Here is a 15,702-nt window from a genome sequence, read left to right as displayed (position 1 = left end):
TCCCTATTACTTTTTTCCCTCGCATACATCAAATCGCTACAATAATTTTGCCAGAAAAAATCATGAAAAATGCAATCCAAACACAACCAAGATTTCTTAAGTTGATTGGTAGCTAAGCACTTTCTAGCTTTGGTTGTTAAAAGGACTGTTTCCTGCGTCCAGGTTTGACATGAGTTCTGTGTTGGTAGCAAAAGCAAGAACTAAATAAATGTTGCTTCCTCCGGTTGCCCCAGCCGGATGTACATTATGCACCACTACTGCCATTCAATGCTTGGCCTCAATGATTTTTTTTTTTTTTGTTTGTTTGTTAATTAAGAAGTTGATAGTAATCTCACCAGTATTGGATTCGACACGTACGTATTAAAATATTCGACAACAAATTAAACAAGAAATCTCCATCCAATATCATCAGCGTGCAAGGAAGAAATACGCGAAAATAAGAATATATACGTATATAGATTGTAATAGTACTAAAAAACAAAAAATAGTACATATTATTACATAGAAGTAGATGCTTCACGCCCAGGCGGCAAAGGAGCACCTGGTGGAGCAGTTGCAAACCTTAAACATCATAAACAGTAGTACTAAAAGTAGTAAAACGTTCGCATTAGGTTCTAGACAGAAGTAGCTAGCTGGCATCATCAGCGGCGATGATGTCCAGGAGGCGGAGCGTCACCATGATGGGGTGGAGGTGGTTGGTTGTGTGGAGGACCGGGTGGAGGTGGTGCATGTGGCTTCGGAGGTGGTTCATGAGGGGGCGGGGGGTGATGGTGATGGTGATGGTGATGGCCAGGAGGAGGAGGAGGAGTCGGTTCGTGGTGTGGAGGAGGATGCGTGTTTGGCGGTGGCGGCGGCGGTGGATCGCGCATACTGATGGGCTACTGATGAAGGACAAGCGGAATGGTAGATGTAAGATGTTGTAGTAGCTTGGTAGGGAATTTGAGGAAACGAGCGTCGAGCAAGGGTATTATTTATAGGTCGAATTCTGAAAATCTAGAATTGTGTTTGAATTGTTTTACGTGGGATGAGATTGGATACTCGCAGCAACTGCCGGTCAGACCTCAGGCTACGAGCGTTAGGTTTCTAACCAACATTCACGGAAAATTATTACTACTATCTGCAAGTCAAGATTCCGATGTTGAACGTTCAATAAAACAATCTTCCCTTGATGCTGAGAATGCAAATGGCTTAGATATTAACCGTCCAATTCAGTGAAAAGCAATTCTAAACACACACGCAACGGCCATTGTAATGTAATGTGGGCTAAATCTTCAAAATCCCGAGTGTGGCATGGTGAGTGCAGGACCAGTGTGTGTTCTGCACAGTCCACTGAATGGTGTTGGTTTGAATCTTCAAGTGGCTCCAAACAATACAATATAAACCCTCTACTGAGTTTGGAATCCTTGCAAAGTTTTTTTTTATAAATAAAATCCAAAACCTCCTACCTATAAATTAGGGATAATTTCAGAAACCTTCCCTGAATTTTGTAACAATTTCATTGAGCTCCTTTGAGGTTTTCAATATTAGATTTACCTCTCTTGATGATAGACAATAACTATAATAACTTTCATAATTTTTTCAAAGACAAGTCATTGACAAAAAGATAACCAAAAGAAAAAACAATTCTTCTTGACCAAGCCACATACTGTGACCAACCAAACTGTTTCACCCATGACCATTAAATTTTAACCTTCTGTCACTCAAAAAAGGAAGAAATTGGTAATTGAGAGAGGCTTGGCTAGGGATGGCAATTGGGGCGGGTGCCCGCCCCGCGGGGGCTCTCAGGGCGGGGGTTGGGGAGGGGGGTGGGGTGGGGGTGGGGGGGAATTTTTTCCCCCCGCTTAGAAACGGGGTGGGGGCCGGGGGAGTATACCCCCGCCCCATCCCCCGCCCCGCCACCCGCAAAACAAAAAAAATATATAAATATATATATAATTACATATATAATTATATATAATATGTAAGTTAATTAGTTATAAACTTATGATAATGATATTATTAGTTAGATGTATTATATAATGTATATTAGTTTATGTAATATAATTGATATTATCAATTATATGAATAATTATACATGTCTACTAATAGAATTTATTAATTAGTTATACTTAATTTACTAATACATTTATACTAAATTTCTAATTACACTTAATAGAATAACACTTTTTTCTCAAAAAAAAACACAAACACAATAATGAATTAGTGATTGCATTTGTACTAAAAGTGAAAACTTGACTATTTTAGTTATATTTATTTCATCATATTGGATTGTATTCAAATAACTTCTGTTTGATTGTTTTTATGAGTTTTAATTGTAAAATTACAATGAAAAATAATTTGGTGATGTGTTGATATTTTAGTACTTGATTATTTATTAAAATTTAATTATAATAAAATTATATAATAAAATTATATTAACCCCGCGGGTGCCCCCGCGGGGGAAGCGGGGCAAGGCAGGGCGGGGGCAGGGCGGGGCGGGGGACGGAGGGAACTAATAGGCAACGGGGCAGGGGGTGGGGGAGGGATCCCCCGCCCCAACCCCGCCCCGTTGCCATCCCTAGGCTTGGCTGTTTGAGTGGGAAAAAGGTGACAATTGTGAGTTTTATAACTGACAGTTTGGTAGGCAATATATGGAAGAAAGCTATAAAAATATAAAGATTATAAAGGTAACAATTATGATGGTGAATTTTGGCATCTAAAATAAAGAGTTTGTTCGGAAAAAGAAAAAGTGATAAGAGTTTGAAAATTTGTGTGGATGTAGAAAACCATGGGATGGAAAACATCAGGACATTGACTAAGTAATAAAACTCATAATTTTGTAGTACACAAGTGTATTCTTAATTTTTAAAAAATTTTAATGACTATTCATATTTTGAAAATTAGATGAGGGCAATTTTGGGCGTTCACATACTTTTTTGGTCTTACATTATTAAGGTGAAACCCAAGCCTATGTTCAAGAGAAAGTATGTGTAATTTTTAAAATGTAAGGAGAGTTGTATGCAATTGTCAAAAATCTCAGGGAAGGTTTACCCCTATAAATTATAATCCCTCCCATCGTATCAACCAATTCAATTCTTTTTCAAATCCTCGAAAGTTGTCACATAATACAGGAGCAAAAACATAGGCCGTGCTTTACTCCTAAAGATCTGCTAACAATATATTGTATACATGTAACCCGATATTATGATTCAATCATTCACAATTCATCATAAAACAAAATAAATGGGGGAAAAAATAATCTAACAATGGCATTGCAACGATTGTCAATGGCACTCCATCTCGTTTGTACTCTTATGCAGAATTACATGCAAAAGCAAAAAACAAACGAAGTTTCATTAATAAATAATTTAAATGCCATTAGCATTTACTCTATCCAATTCTGTCATGTGTAAGATTTTGATACAATCCCTTTAAACTATCAACAAGACCATCCTAACCTACTAAAATCTGGTTAAAAGCTTAGATAGAAAGTCTATATCGAAAGACAATTAACTCTCAAGTATCATCCTAAAATTTGGTCACTTTCCGCAGTCATGTGAAAGCAACGAGATGGAGAAATATCGCTACCAAACACATTTTCCAACTATTTACTATTTAGTTCAGTTATCACGCAACTAAGGTCCGTTTGGGATTGTGCTACTTTTTTTTAAAAAAAAAAATAGCATTTTTAGGTGTTAAAAGCATTTTTAATACATTTGATAAATATTATTTTATAAAATTAAGAATGGTTTTTTTTTTGTGTTAAAAACACTTTTCATAAAAGCTCAAATTTGATATTTAAAAATAACTTTTGTGATTTAAAAAATAAAATATTAAATTGAATCATTTTATTTTATATTATAAATTAAATAAAGAGATAAATATTTTTAAATTATATATTATCGTACTTAGTGAACTTTTCAATTGGTTTTCAAAACAATGGAAAAACAGGAAAAAATAAAAATGAAGCAAAAGAGACATCTCACCCGTACACCTTGCCACTGACTCTCCAAAAACGTAGCCCTCCAATTTCATTTATCACCACCGTCCCCTCTAAGAATCTGAAAAATACAGAAAACAAGAAAAGTTTAGATTGAAAAATGTTAGAATAATTTCACATCGTCCCTCTCTTCCCTCAGGATTTCATGATGGGAGAAGAGAGTTTTCATTTGATTACCAATTTTGATCGATAAAAATGGGTTCCAGTGGTAGCCGTCTAGGGGGCTCTCGCCCACCCCCTTCTCGGCTCCCTCAGCATCATCATCGTCGTCGTCGTCGTCCCAGCTTCAAACGCGTCCTCTCTTCTCTCTTCGTTTGTGGTGCCTTGCCTTCCTCTCGCCATCCTCATGAGGTGTCTCCACAGGTTTTATGTTATATGAATCATTTTCTTTTATACATGGATTTTGGTACTTCATATTTCAGGATTTCAGGATTTTTTTTGGTTATTTTAATTTTTAACTTAAAACCGTTGGAAAGTGATTGGCATGTGGTGCATTTCTTGATTGGTTTATATTCTAGCTGATAAAATCATGCATTTTTAATAAGGCCCATAAAAATTACATAGGTTGCTTAGTTGAGTTCCTCTTCAACGGTAAAGAGCTTTTCCGGGTGGGCGTGGTGACAAATGTTGTTGGTGACGGCTGATTTAGGATGATGAGCGCGGGGAAGAATTACTTTTTCGTTTATTTTATGGGTCTAAGAGTCTATTAGATTCTGATCGGAAAATTATAGTGAAAAAGAAAAATTGATTTTCGGAACAAAAGAAGAGTTTGGGCATTTTTTTATTGTAGAAAACTTGAAATGGCTGGATATATTACTTGCACATTTGGAATGCAATGCTATCTTTGCATATTCTGTTCGTGGAATTAAATGATTGGCGTGCGAAACTAAACGTTGTTTGTTGAGGAGCTTGTAATTTTTTTTTTCTGGTGAAGTTGTTAGGTTGTAGTGAATTGAGCTTCTTCTCAGTATGGGAGCTTGAATTCAGAACTTGATACTGAAATAACAGTGAAACTGAGGGAAGAGGAGAGGAAATGTTACTATTTTGAGTAAACCTGAGTGTGAAAGAGGAATCGGTTTTTTATTATTATTATTTTATTTACTTCTTATTTACTCTATCAGGTGTATGAGCAGATACTAATATACGATAGCAATGTCTGGTTCATTTGCAACTTCTGAGATCTGTATGCTTGATTTGAAGATAATTCTTGTACGTGCTGCCTTTCCTTCCAGATTGGAGCATGCAAAAGTATTGTGTGGATTGGGGCAAGTTTGTTTGAAACCCTCTCTGCTCTTCTGGCTTTCTGCCAAACCTTTCTTGGGGAAATATTATTTTAATTAGTGATTTGATGTGTTTGTCTTCTGGAAGAGCCATGTGAGGTGTAAATCTCATATGCAGTTCTGTAACAGGAAAAGGAGAGCAATATTATCATCAACTGTGATTATTTAACTCTCGAGTACAGCTGATATAACCAACTGCAGTCAAAGCATGGTTTTACGTTTGTTTGCCGGTGTGGTTGGTGTGTTAACTTGTGGCCTTTTTGCGTCAATATCATTTAAGTGTGCTGAATTATTTTTTTCTTTTGTTTGGAGCAAAGAAAGACTTCCATGCTTTGTTGGATTGCATTTTTTTGAATAAAGTTTTGAAATGGGCTAGGTAGGTTAGGTATTGAAGTTTAAGTTTATTTTATTGGCCATTGTTTTCTGTAGATGGAAGATGATCCAGCTGAAAAACTGGTAAATTCTGCTGAAGACGATGGTCTGGAGAAGATCCAAATTCCACCTAAGAGTTCTTCTTTTCACAGTGGTACTGAACTTCCAATTCCTACAACTGAAACTGGAGCTGGATCTCAAAGAGGCACATTGCCTGGCAATAGCTCTTCTAGAGAAGATTCTCCTGGAAATGTTGAGGCAATTGATAAAGGGAAAAGGTTGTATGAGAATAAGGAATTAGCGTTTAATTCTCAATCACTTCTTACTTGTAGAAGCTATGATGCTAGTACATCCTATGAAGATGAACCTTCTACAGAAACAGAATCTGCAAATGCCAGGGCGAATGCAGATGCTCTTAACCGGGGTAACAATGTGATGAATGAGAATGCGCCTCATAGTTGTGCTGGCTTTATGCTTTCTAATTGTCCATCTTCTGTTGGACTTGGAGAATCTTCATCAGATGAAGTATCAGTTGAAAATTGTGCAAATGAACTGATGCTTTTCCACGACTGTGATTCTGGTTCAGCATCTGTTCTTTCTGAATCTCCAGTGGGTGATATTTCTCAGCAGATTACTCCTTCGAGTCTAGGATTCCTGTTGACAGAGAGAGATCAGGGTCATACAGACAGGAATGTACTTCAAGTTGACATGGTGAGTGTCTCCTCCAATATGTCACCTAGTAGTTCTGCTGGATTGAGCAATCATGAAGCAAGACATAATAGCAGAAGACTTTTCTGGGATGCTTTCTCAAGACGCAGTTCTAGAAGGAATGCAGAGTCCAGATCACATCTTTTTACAGCAGATGACTCCGATGGACTTGAATCTCATGACAGATGGCTTCTTGATTTTAATGGCGATTTCTTTGAGGATGGGATTGGAGGTGATTCACGACCACATCCAAGTAGCGACCAGAATACCAATGAACGTCGGTGGCATTCCAGTTCTGAGGTAATTGCTCAGATACTACTGGTCTTCCATTTATCAGAATACTTCTAGCTACAATTAATTTGTTTTGTAGTTACGACACTATGTTTTCCATCATATCATGTAGATTGCGCCTCTATCCTATTGGTTCCATTAGTCTATGTGCCAGTCCTCCTCAGCGTTAAAACTGATCTAGAATCTAAGTTAGATTTTGACTGCATGTCTTGACTTCACTGTTAATTTACTAGTGGTATCCCATCTGCATGGTTAAATCTTACTTTATCAAGCACCATTATTCCCTAGCAGATATGGGAACGATTTCACGATGTTGGTCGAAGTGGGACTGATCGACGGGCAGCCACCTGTCCAGCTGGAATTCACCCTGATGGTGCATGCTCATGTGGTTTGATGTTAAGGGCTGAGGAGTCTGGTGCTCGTGCAAGCATTTCACGAATAGTCATGCTTGCTGAAGCATTGTTTGAGGTAATTTACCCTTTCATCTTGGGCTGGTTCCCCCCCCGGGCGGCGGATTTTGAGTTATCCAAGTTAACTGTCAAGAATTTAAGTCAAGTTCCTGAAATTCCTTTCCATTAATTTGCCACTAATTTTGGTTGTGCTTATTGTGCTGAATGCATGTTTTGGGAGTTGAATAGGTCCTTTTGTTTTTTGAAAAGTATGCTATGTCTTTTAAAGAATTACCATACCTCTGCAGGTCACTGGAATTGACAAATTTCAATTAGGATGCTGTAAAAGATTTAGCTGTAACAGAAGGATGGTATATTTCCTGACATTACCTTGGCACCAGACTCATGGAGAGTGAAATATGTACCAAGTCATAGAATTAGATCTTAGGCTGTAGGCTGTAGTTAAGTTAATGAATTTTAGGCCAAGAACAACCTGATAAATATGGAATAAGAAACAAGTTAACCAAGGTATTGCTGTAGTATTGGGACGTACTCTTTCAAGAATTGAGGGCTCTTAAAAATGTTTTATGGAGACTCAGTGCTTTTCTTAGTGTAGTTCTAAAACAAATTTTGCTGATATTCCATGACTTTACTTGAAAAAGTTTCATTGATCACAGGCACAGAAATAACTTTGTTTTATTTCTTTATAGTTCAACATGCTCATATCTTACCATCTCCTAGAATTTTTTTTAAAAATTTTTTCCTAGCAAGGGAAGGGCTATCTCCTAGAAGTTGCTAATGACTTGTCATTTTATTTTGAAATATCCAGGTACTAGATGAAATACATAGACAACCCATGTCACTACCCTTGTCTGTGGTCTCAGTTCCAGCTCCAGAGACAGTTGTTGACTCTCTACCTGTGAAGATTCATAGGAAGCCAGAAAGACTGGAAAGTGGAGATGATGTTATACAGTAAGTTTCCCTGACTATTTTATGCATGTTTACTTTGATGTTGGAGTTTGCACACTAGAGGTTTGCTGATGGGAATATGGAAGGACAGTAATGGATAACTTTATTGCATAAAGAAAGTTTTGAGAAGGTAGAAAATCTTGTCTTCTCTCTGGCAATTCCCCCACTAAAGTCCGAGCAAATGATGTTCAAACCAGAAACTTTGCATTTTGTCCTGCTAAATAACTCTTTCCTTGTATGCTGAAGTAAAAGCTACTTAATTTCCAACTAGAGCGGGATAAATTAACATGGATTTTTTGTAGCATAGCCTTCTTTGTATCTTTCACTTTGGGCTTCTGCAAACAGAACTGTTTTCTGAAAGTGGTTAATGCCTAGATATTTAGTTAACTATTGCAGTTAGTGGCTACACATACCATAGCATAAAGTTTATTGTATGTTTACAGATTTTTTAATTGTTCCATGTAGGCCATGCTGTCCTCTTAGCTGGTACTTTACATGCTGATACCCAATCCTGTTTTGTCTAGGTGTTATATTTGCTTGGCAGAGTACGAAGAGGGGGACAGAATAAGAATTCTCCCTTGCCACCATGAGTATCATGTGGCCTGTGTTGATAAATGGCTCAAAGAAATACATGGGTACGTACCATCAGCTTTCCTGCAAAATCTTCCATTCATTTCTTTTTCTGTTTCAACTTAGCTCTGTATTACTTGCGTTTACTCAGCATTGTTTCTACTCTAACACTCCAGCGTATGCCCCCTCTGTCGACGAGATGTTCGTGAGGGTTTAAGCTTGACAGGAGGTGCCATTTCAACCTCTGGAGTTCCTTCTTTTTGAGAGGTTTTCTATGTACACATGTACATAAGCCAATTTTGTTCTTGAGCTGTTGTTGCATGTAGCCTTTCGAGAAATATGTACCTCACTTAAAATTTATTGGACCATTGCTTTGATTCAAGGCAAATTTCTTATATATTTCAGTTAAATTCATAAACAAATCCTTCTAGGTCTTCTTTAGGAGTTAATTTTTGTCAAGTATAGGGAATAGATGTCTCTTTTTAGGAAAGGGCCTGGCATGAATAGTTCGCGCGTACTACAAAGAGAAGCAAAGCGTGTTTTCAATAAATGTAGCAAGCAGAATTCAACTCTAATCGGTATCGACAGATTATAGAAAACTTTGCCAGAAGTTATGACCGTCCTTGCGGCACACAGAGCTAAAATTCTCCCTCTTATCAAGAACTAAAATTTGCTATCTATCTGTATTCATGGCTGCGGGTTTACCAAGACAGTGATAGACAGCGTCAACTGCTGTAGATGCGATTTTCGACTTTCATCATACAGATCTGGTTGCGTCACATGTATTACAGATTCAGAACTACCGACAGTTCTACATTCAATCAACAAGTTGAGGTTTCTTAATGAAGAATTCTATTCATAGTTGATTATCACAACAGGATCACAAACTGTAACTCTTTTATTAATTTGAAGCAGGCCTAAATATCAAAGAAGGGATTATATTTGAAGCCTTTCTCAATACTGCTGTTAGCAGCAGCATACAGATGATCCTTCTTCAAAGCATTGGATTTGTCTTGCTTCATGTGGAAGAAGTTCTCCTCTGGAGCAAAGAGATTGGGGTGACAATTTTCATCATCATCAAATGTTGTCCATCTCTTGGAGCTATGCTTTTCCCTACCAGCACTCACTTGTCCAACATGGTCCTTGAATTCCTTCCTCACCACATCCAAAACGACATCGCCGTACTGATCGCACCATGACCTAAAAGAGCCAAAAAAGAGAACAACGATTTGCATAATTACCTAAGTTGCAAACAGAGTTATCTTTACCTCCAAATTTACTGGAAGTTATTTCATTTCTCTGAGTGTCATAGCTTCCATCATGTGAAAGGAAAAAAAAACACCGTGTGAAGAGAACTATGCAAAAGGTGAGTCTTACTTGGGAAAGAACTGTTTTAGATCAGCCTTGTCAACTGGAAGCCTAGTAGAAATTGCTTCAATTTGGTCATCTCTGATCATCACATAAAAGAATCTATCAGACGCCATCCCATACAATACGATTAACTGAAGGTGAAGAAGCGCATTGCATAAACATCATCAAGGACTAGGAATGAAGTGCTTACGACAGATGAACATTATGATTTTTGGCATCAAGTTCTGATCGAATTTGCGACAGCTTCTTTTTTATATTATCTTCCAAAACCTAAAATAACCAGAAAAGCAATTAGATCATCAACAATAAACCTCCAAAGAGAGCCTTTTGACTTTCTTAGTTCGTTGGCCAAGAAAAGAATGACACGATATACTACACCTTATCAACAAAGAAATCTGAAGGTGCACCATCTGGGTGCAGCTTCCTCTTAATTTGCTTGGTGTCTGGTCCCTCACCAACGGGGCTTTGGACAAGTTGTGAATTATAAATTCCACAATTTGACTTCTCATTTAGTGCCAATGGAGCTGTTTCGTCATCAGAGTCATTTTTCTTCCATTTCTTGAATCCTTCAAATCCCCATTGCTTCTTTCCTGATTTGGTTTTTTCCTCAGAACCACAGCCGTTATCCCCGTTAGTGCTCACATGTCCCTCTTTTTGCTCTCTCTGAAACAGAGTTCTGAAGGGTTTTCTTTTCCCTTTGTCACCTCCACTTTGCTTCTCAACTTTTTCGGATTCATTTGGCAAACTCTCTGACATGAGAATAGATTTTGTTTCGCTTTCTTTCTCCCTGAACTGACTATTCCAGAAAGGATTCTCCGTAGAAAGTCCAACTTCATACCTTCTATCAGCTGGTCTACTGTTTTCAGCACCCGGAGCAGTTAAACCCTTATCTTCCTTAGTTGTTGCACCTTTATTTGACGATCCAAAGCCCATTACAGATACAGCCCCTTTGATTTGCTTCATCGCTGAACCTTGCTTTTGTTTATTCTTCAAATTTGAGCCTTCTTTGCTAACAATACACTTCTCGTCTTTCAAATCTATCACAGACCACTCTTCATCTGAACTCTCTTTCTGAGCACCAACAATTACATCTCTTGCCTCAATTTCAGCTCCTTGAACTGCTAACCTCTGTAACAAAGGCCTCTTCGACGAATGATACTCATCCTCGGATATGCATTTTGCATACAGTAGCTCCTAGAAAGATAAAGGAACACTTTTTATTGGGGTACATTGTGCATTAATTTTCCATTTTCTAATCGTCAGGCTTCACATCATTTGTTTTTGGATATCCAATTTTTGAAAAGCAATCATCCCTGTCTTTCTAACGATTCAAAAGTATCACCATATGAATCTAAATGGGCATTAAAAGAAGAACCAGAAGCGTAGCAATTCAATCAAGCTATCAAGATTTAGAGGGGAAAAACAGCAATAAGAACTGACCTGCAAGAAGAGCAATTTATCCCTCAAAATTGCAGAATGTTCATGGTCAAGTGGTGAAGCAATAAGGGTATCTAATAGATGTGATCTAAAAGCAGAGACCTCTGTTTCGGGCAAAATCCCTTCCTTGCAGAGGCCCATTAATTTGAGTATCTGGTGGAATGAATCTTGCTGCCATTTCAAGTTGTCAGCCTGCTGCTTTGATAGCCTCTGCTCAGCTGCAGCGATTGCAGGCAACCGCCTTTTCTTGAAAGAAAATGGAAGGATATTTTTGCACAAAGAGGCTATTGAATCTTGGAGTGAACTGTAATATGTAGGAGTGTATGTGTAAACCATTTTGGAATGATTATCTGTTGCAGATTTTGTAGAGAAATTTGTGACGGATTTTTTGGCTGAATGTTTGTTCTTGAGCTGAGGATTTTGTTTATAATTTTTAGGGATTTAATTTGTGGGGGCGTATTTTTTTCAAATGTCTGAAGAGAAATGCTTTTTCTTGTGAATTTCATGGGGAGGTCGCGCTTTGAATTATTGGTTTCTAAACGGTCATTCTATAAACTAGCCGTTGGATTTTAAACGTTAATTTAGTGAGAAACGACGACGCAGAAGGTCAGTGGTCATCTGTTTTATACATCATCAATTGGGCTGCATACCATCGTTGACTCGCTGAAAATTTTCGATCACTGGGGTACGAAGAGGCCTGATTTCAGAAAGGCCAATAATGAAGTTGGGCTCTCAAGCTTGAGAGGTCCATTCCCATTAAGGCGATTAAACTTGGACTTAACTCATCAGAGCGGCAGTGAAAGTCAAAGCCCCTCTTGAACTGAAAAGGCAAAAAATAAGCACATACATAACAAAGCTTAAAAATAATCTCGTGCTAACTCATAGTAGTGATCGATTCGTTCAAACTTTTATATATGAAAGGTAAAACAAAAAAAAAAATCAAGGATCCAAAAAGTTATCCTTGGAACTCAAAGATCAAACAAATACAAACATCAAGAAGATGCATTTGCCAATAGCAAATTTTCCTCCTAGTTTTAAACACGATTATAATAACAATCGGGTGGGTGGATATATATATATATATATATATATATATATATATATATATATATTTTAAACTTCTGGGCGATTAAGCAAAAAATGAACATCAGATATGCATATAGGAGGTCAGGGGTTCAACCCTTGCCTTCCACCAAATTGTCTGCCCCTCATGGACAATTCGGTTGGTCTCAACAAGCCTCCTTAGGAGCTGGTGTCCAGTGCCCGCAAGGATCCGAATCCTGTAATTATCGTGTTCGGGGAGATGGGGCCTCTCCTTCCTGGTCGGAGTGGGATTAGTCAGGTTCCGTAAGAATTCACTCGGACACCCACTCCGTCAGGAAACAAAAAAAAAAAAGATATGCATATAGGAAATGGTGAGATGGAATCCACTATCTAAGGTAGCACAATCTTTTTTGAATCAATAAATTAACTCTTTTTTGGAGTTTGGTTTTCGAAAGGCTGCAATTAGCTAGTACTACAAGACGACACAAGGAGAATAGAAAAGTAAAAGCACCATCCACAGATGATGGTTTATCCTTAGTAGGTGTAGGTGACCTGTTCCTGTTCTAATGGCAATTTGTAAAGCAATTCATACAAATAATGGCGAACCAAATTGCTTGGTTAATGATAAGAACTTGTATTTTCCTCGAAATAGTGAAACTAGGATTAAACTTCAATTGTTAACTATTCCCACCAAACATTTGATTCATATTTTGTTAAACTAGAAGCTGAAATTGGAGACAGCGCATCATGAACCGACAGAAACCAATGATAGAATGTCATCTTTCATTCAGGGGAAATATGTACAAGGAATTTTGGGCCCATCAGAGACAAGAACTGATGCACATTGTTTCAATTTTCCTATCATGACAGCGCAAAATCAATCACGGACAGTGATCTATGGAGCAACTCAATTCACTTGTTTCGATCCTCAGCTGCTACCCATCAATTCATCAACAGCTTTAGGGACAAAATTTATGATCGACTCTTGCACTGAAAGTGAACCTACCGAGGTGAAAGGTTGGTTTTCCCATTTATGATTTACTCTTTCACTCCTGAAAGCAAGCGACATTGATTTGACAATAAAGGGAAAGAAAGAAAGGCAATAAAAAAAAAAAAAAGGAGGGGAAGCAAGATTGAAGAGGTTAAGGATTGGCGGACGCTGATGAATCAAAATCAAAAGATAAAAAACAGAGGGGAGGGGGCGGGGGTGCTGGTGCATAGTCCCAAATGATCATCCCTAGTATATGCAGGACATGGAAGAGCATCTTTAAATTGTTTGTTCAGATGTACGATACAGAACCAAAAAAAGAGATAGTATTGTTCAGATGCACGACAGTAGTGAATGAATCTATGTAGGTTACAGTAGTGATTGTTCAGCCTCAAACTTTCATCAAGAAGTTGGGCTGCTAGAAGCTAAAACTAATGATAGTAGTTCATGCCTTTTGACTGACTACCCTCCCACTAGTTATAGGACAATTTCCGTTCTGCAACAAGGACAGTGGGCATTGTTCTCGAGCCATGGCACCAAACATCCTGAATGGAACCTGTGGGCGCAGGCTAACTGCATTAGCTTCTCCTCTGCCCTGAATTCCTCCAAACACACAGCACATTCGTCCTGTTCAGATGACTTCCAACTTAACTTCACCCAACTGAACCTCTTCGATCCGCTTTTCTTTACCCCCGACACCTCTGTTTGCAACTCTCTTACCTCTGTAGGCCTGTTTTCCGATTGTCTTGATCTTTGTCGGCCGCTATGACCCCTGAACATGATCACAAATTTAAGAAACGAGGGGAAAACAATATTCCGGTGAAAATCCCCCAACCCCCAACCTCCACACACACACACACACACACACAAAAAAAAAAAGAGCTAGTACTAATACATTTTGCACATGAATGTGTGACTGGGATTATTTCTTTTCCCGAATTTGGAAAAAAAAAAATACCTTTTGGTTTCTGATTTCCATTGTGCTCTTAGCCTCCCATCCAACCTTTGTTTGGCTTCTCTGGCTGCATCATTCAGCTTCTGATCACAGTATGCCTGGCTTATTGAGCTCCTGGGCTGCAAGCAATTTCATGTATTACGAAGTTATATATGGCTCTGATATTCAAGAACTCATGCATTCATACAACCAGACATCCAAAATTTAGGAGGTACCAACCACAATAGATGTGCTCGAGCTGAGAGGGGATTCATGGTTGCTGACATATAGACAAAAAGAAGACCTTCTAGTTGAACAATGACCAGATGGTGAAGCACTGGAAGAATCAAGCCATCCTCCACTTTGATGAAACCTCCTCCTCCTTGCAACTTCTACTCCAGGAAGCATCCCAGCCATCTTCAATAATCTTGACCAAAGATTTTGCAGTTTCTTTTGAGTGATTGAATCTGGATACTTGTTTGACGTCTCCAAAGATGAGATGGCACCGAAGAAAAAACCGTATGGAAAAGCGGGCACAAGTCTTAATACTACTATTTATACGAGAGAATAGTATGACCGTCAAGCGGAAGTTTCTGTGAATGAGTGCATAAGCTGATAAAATGACCTCTGAAGCCCCGTTCAAATTGAAGTTTTTCATTTTTCATTTTTTTTTCGGTAATCAGGTTGAAGCTTTTCCTTTTCCGAAAGAAAAACTATTACGTCGTCGCCCTCCGCCAATCACTTTTTCAATTTACATACATCAAATTATTATTATTATATATTTTCTTTCTTTGAATAAAAATTTCAAAAAATAGCAATTCAAAGATAAATATCATTGGACTGTCACCCGTGTAAATAAATTACTTAATAGACAATCAGGAATAGGGATAAATTATTAATAAATTGCTTAATGAAGTTTCAAAAAATGGCAATAATAATTGTGAGGCAAAATCAGGAATGGGGGACGGACCCCGGACCCCACAGGGTGGTGGTGATTCCATAAGTCACTATCCTTTCGTACCCTACCATTTTCAGCTTCCTTGCAATGTCAAGAGTTTACGCCATTAAATAATGCACTTAATCAAAGCACGAAGATACAGAGCAAATGCCAGGAAGGAGATGAGAAATTTCCGGTTCGGCCTGCTGATTTTAGAGGATACCAGGAACAAGCTATTAGTAGTTTTTTTTCAGAGAAGCTACTAGGATGTTATACCGCACCTAGTAATTAATAAATCACATAGTAACAAATTTAAGACTGCAAGATTTTCAGTTCGATCGAACTCATCAACATGTGAAATCGTAATAGAATTAAAGGAGGAGAAAGAGATGAGGAACGGAATCGCATTATATATATATATATATATATATAT

General features: G+C 38.0%; 3 protein-coding genes across 5 annotated transcripts; 1 reads left to right on the top strand and 2 right to left on the bottom strand.

Moving 5' to 3' along the window:
- The first annotated feature begins 3,928 nt into the window (after nt 1-3,928).
- LOC113693988 (uncharacterized) lies at nt 3,929-8,980 on the top strand. Of its 3 annotated transcripts, none has more exons than XM_072052496.1 (6): nt 3,929-4,342; nt 5,689-6,639; nt 6,922-7,098; nt 7,849-7,991; nt 8,513-8,623; nt 8,710-8,980. In XM_072052496.1, exons 1-6 carry the CDS (start codon nt 4,175-4,177, stop codon nt 8,765-8,767), a joined length of 1,608 nt encoding a protein of 535 aa, XP_071908597.1. In that variant the 5' UTR covers nt 3,929-4,174; the 3' UTR covers nt 8,768-8,980. The 3 variants fall into 3 exon arrangements, with proteins under 3 accessions (XP_071908597.1, XP_027068611.2, XP_027068610.2); XM_027212810.2 differs by having other exon boundaries at nt 3,930-4,330; nt 8,735-8,980; XM_027212809.2 differs by having other exon boundaries at nt 3,931-4,342; nt 8,735-8,980.
- Nucleotides 8,981-9,211: 231 nt separating this feature from the next.
- Nucleotides 9,212-11,857, bottom strand: LOC113693989 (uncharacterized). Its single transcript, XM_027212811.2, has 5 exons — nt 11,370-11,857; nt 10,308-11,123; nt 10,120-10,199; nt 9,936-10,007; nt 9,212-9,758 (listed from the first exon to the last, which is right to left on the bottom strand). The coding sequence occupies exons 1-5, from the start codon at nt 11,700-11,702 to the stop codon at nt 9,476-9,478; spliced, it is 1,584 nt and encodes a 527-aa protein (XP_027068612.1). The 5' UTR covers nt 11,703-11,857; the 3' UTR covers nt 9,212-9,475.
- A 1,798-nt stretch (nt 11,858-13,655) lies between these two features.
- Nucleotides 13,656-14,865, bottom strand: LOC113691607 (uncharacterized). Its single transcript, XM_027209831.2, has 3 exons — nt 14,573-14,865; nt 14,357-14,472; nt 13,656-14,170 (listed from the first exon to the last, which is right to left on the bottom strand). Exons 1-3 carry the CDS (start codon nt 14,747-14,749, stop codon nt 13,876-13,878), a joined length of 588 nt encoding a protein of 195 aa, XP_027065632.1. The 5' UTR covers nt 14,750-14,865; the 3' UTR covers nt 13,656-13,875.
- Between the last annotated feature and the right edge of the window lie 837 nt (nt 14,866-15,702).

The sequence above is a fragment of the Coffea arabica genome, chromosome 6c, assembly GCF_036785885.1.
Source record: "Coffea arabica cultivar ET-39 chromosome 6c, Coffea Arabica ET-39 HiFi, whole genome shotgun sequence".
NCBI classification, from domain to species: Eukaryota; Viridiplantae; Streptophyta; class Magnoliopsida; order Gentianales; family Rubiaceae; genus Coffea; species Coffea arabica.
The sequence above is the reverse complement of the archived record's forward strand: the minus strand, read 5'-3'. Positions and strand labels throughout refer to the sequence as shown.

What these genes read in the sequence shown, in the direction of transcription:
- LOC113693988 (XM_027212809.2), top strand. Translation starts at nt 4,175, where the DNA reads ATGGGTTCCAGTGGTAGCCGTCTAGGGGGCTCTCGCCCACCCCCTTCT. An exon ending in TTGCTGAAGCATTGTTTGAG is followed by an intron (nt 7,099 to 7,848) that starts GTAATTTACCCT and finishes TGAAATATCCAG; the next exon opens with GTACTAGATGAAATACATAG. An exon ending in TGGCTCAAAGAAATACATGG is followed by an intron (nt 8,624 to 8,734) that starts GTACGTACCATC and finishes CTAACACTCCAG; the next exon opens with CGTATGCCCCCTCTGTCGAC.
- LOC113693989 (XM_027212811.2), bottom strand. Translation starts at nt 11,702, where the DNA reads ATGGTTTACACATACACTCCTACATATTACAGTTCACTCCAAGATTCA. An exon ending in ATAAATTGCTCTTCTTGCAG is followed by an intron (nt 11,124 to 11,369) that starts GTCAGTTCTTAT and finishes TTATCTTTCTAG; the next exon opens with GAGCTACTGTATGCAAAATG. An exon ending in AATCATAATGTTCATCTGTC is followed by an intron (nt 10,008 to 10,119) that starts GTAAGCACTTCA and finishes TGTGATGATCAG; the next exon opens with AGATGACCAAATTGAAGCAA.
- LOC113691607 (XM_027209831.2), bottom strand. Translation starts at nt 14,749, where the DNA reads ATGGCTGGGATGCTTCCTGGAGTAGAAGTTGCAAGGAGGAGGAGGTTT. An exon ending in GCTCGAGCACATCTATTGTG is followed by an intron (nt 14,473 to 14,572) that starts GTTGGTACCTCC and finishes AATTGCTTGCAG; the next exon opens with CCCAGGAGCTCAATAAGCCA. An exon ending in TGGAAATCAGAAACCAAAAG is followed by an intron (nt 14,171 to 14,356) that starts GTATTTTTTTTT and finishes GATCATGTTCAG; the next exon opens with GGGTCATAGCGGCCGACAAA.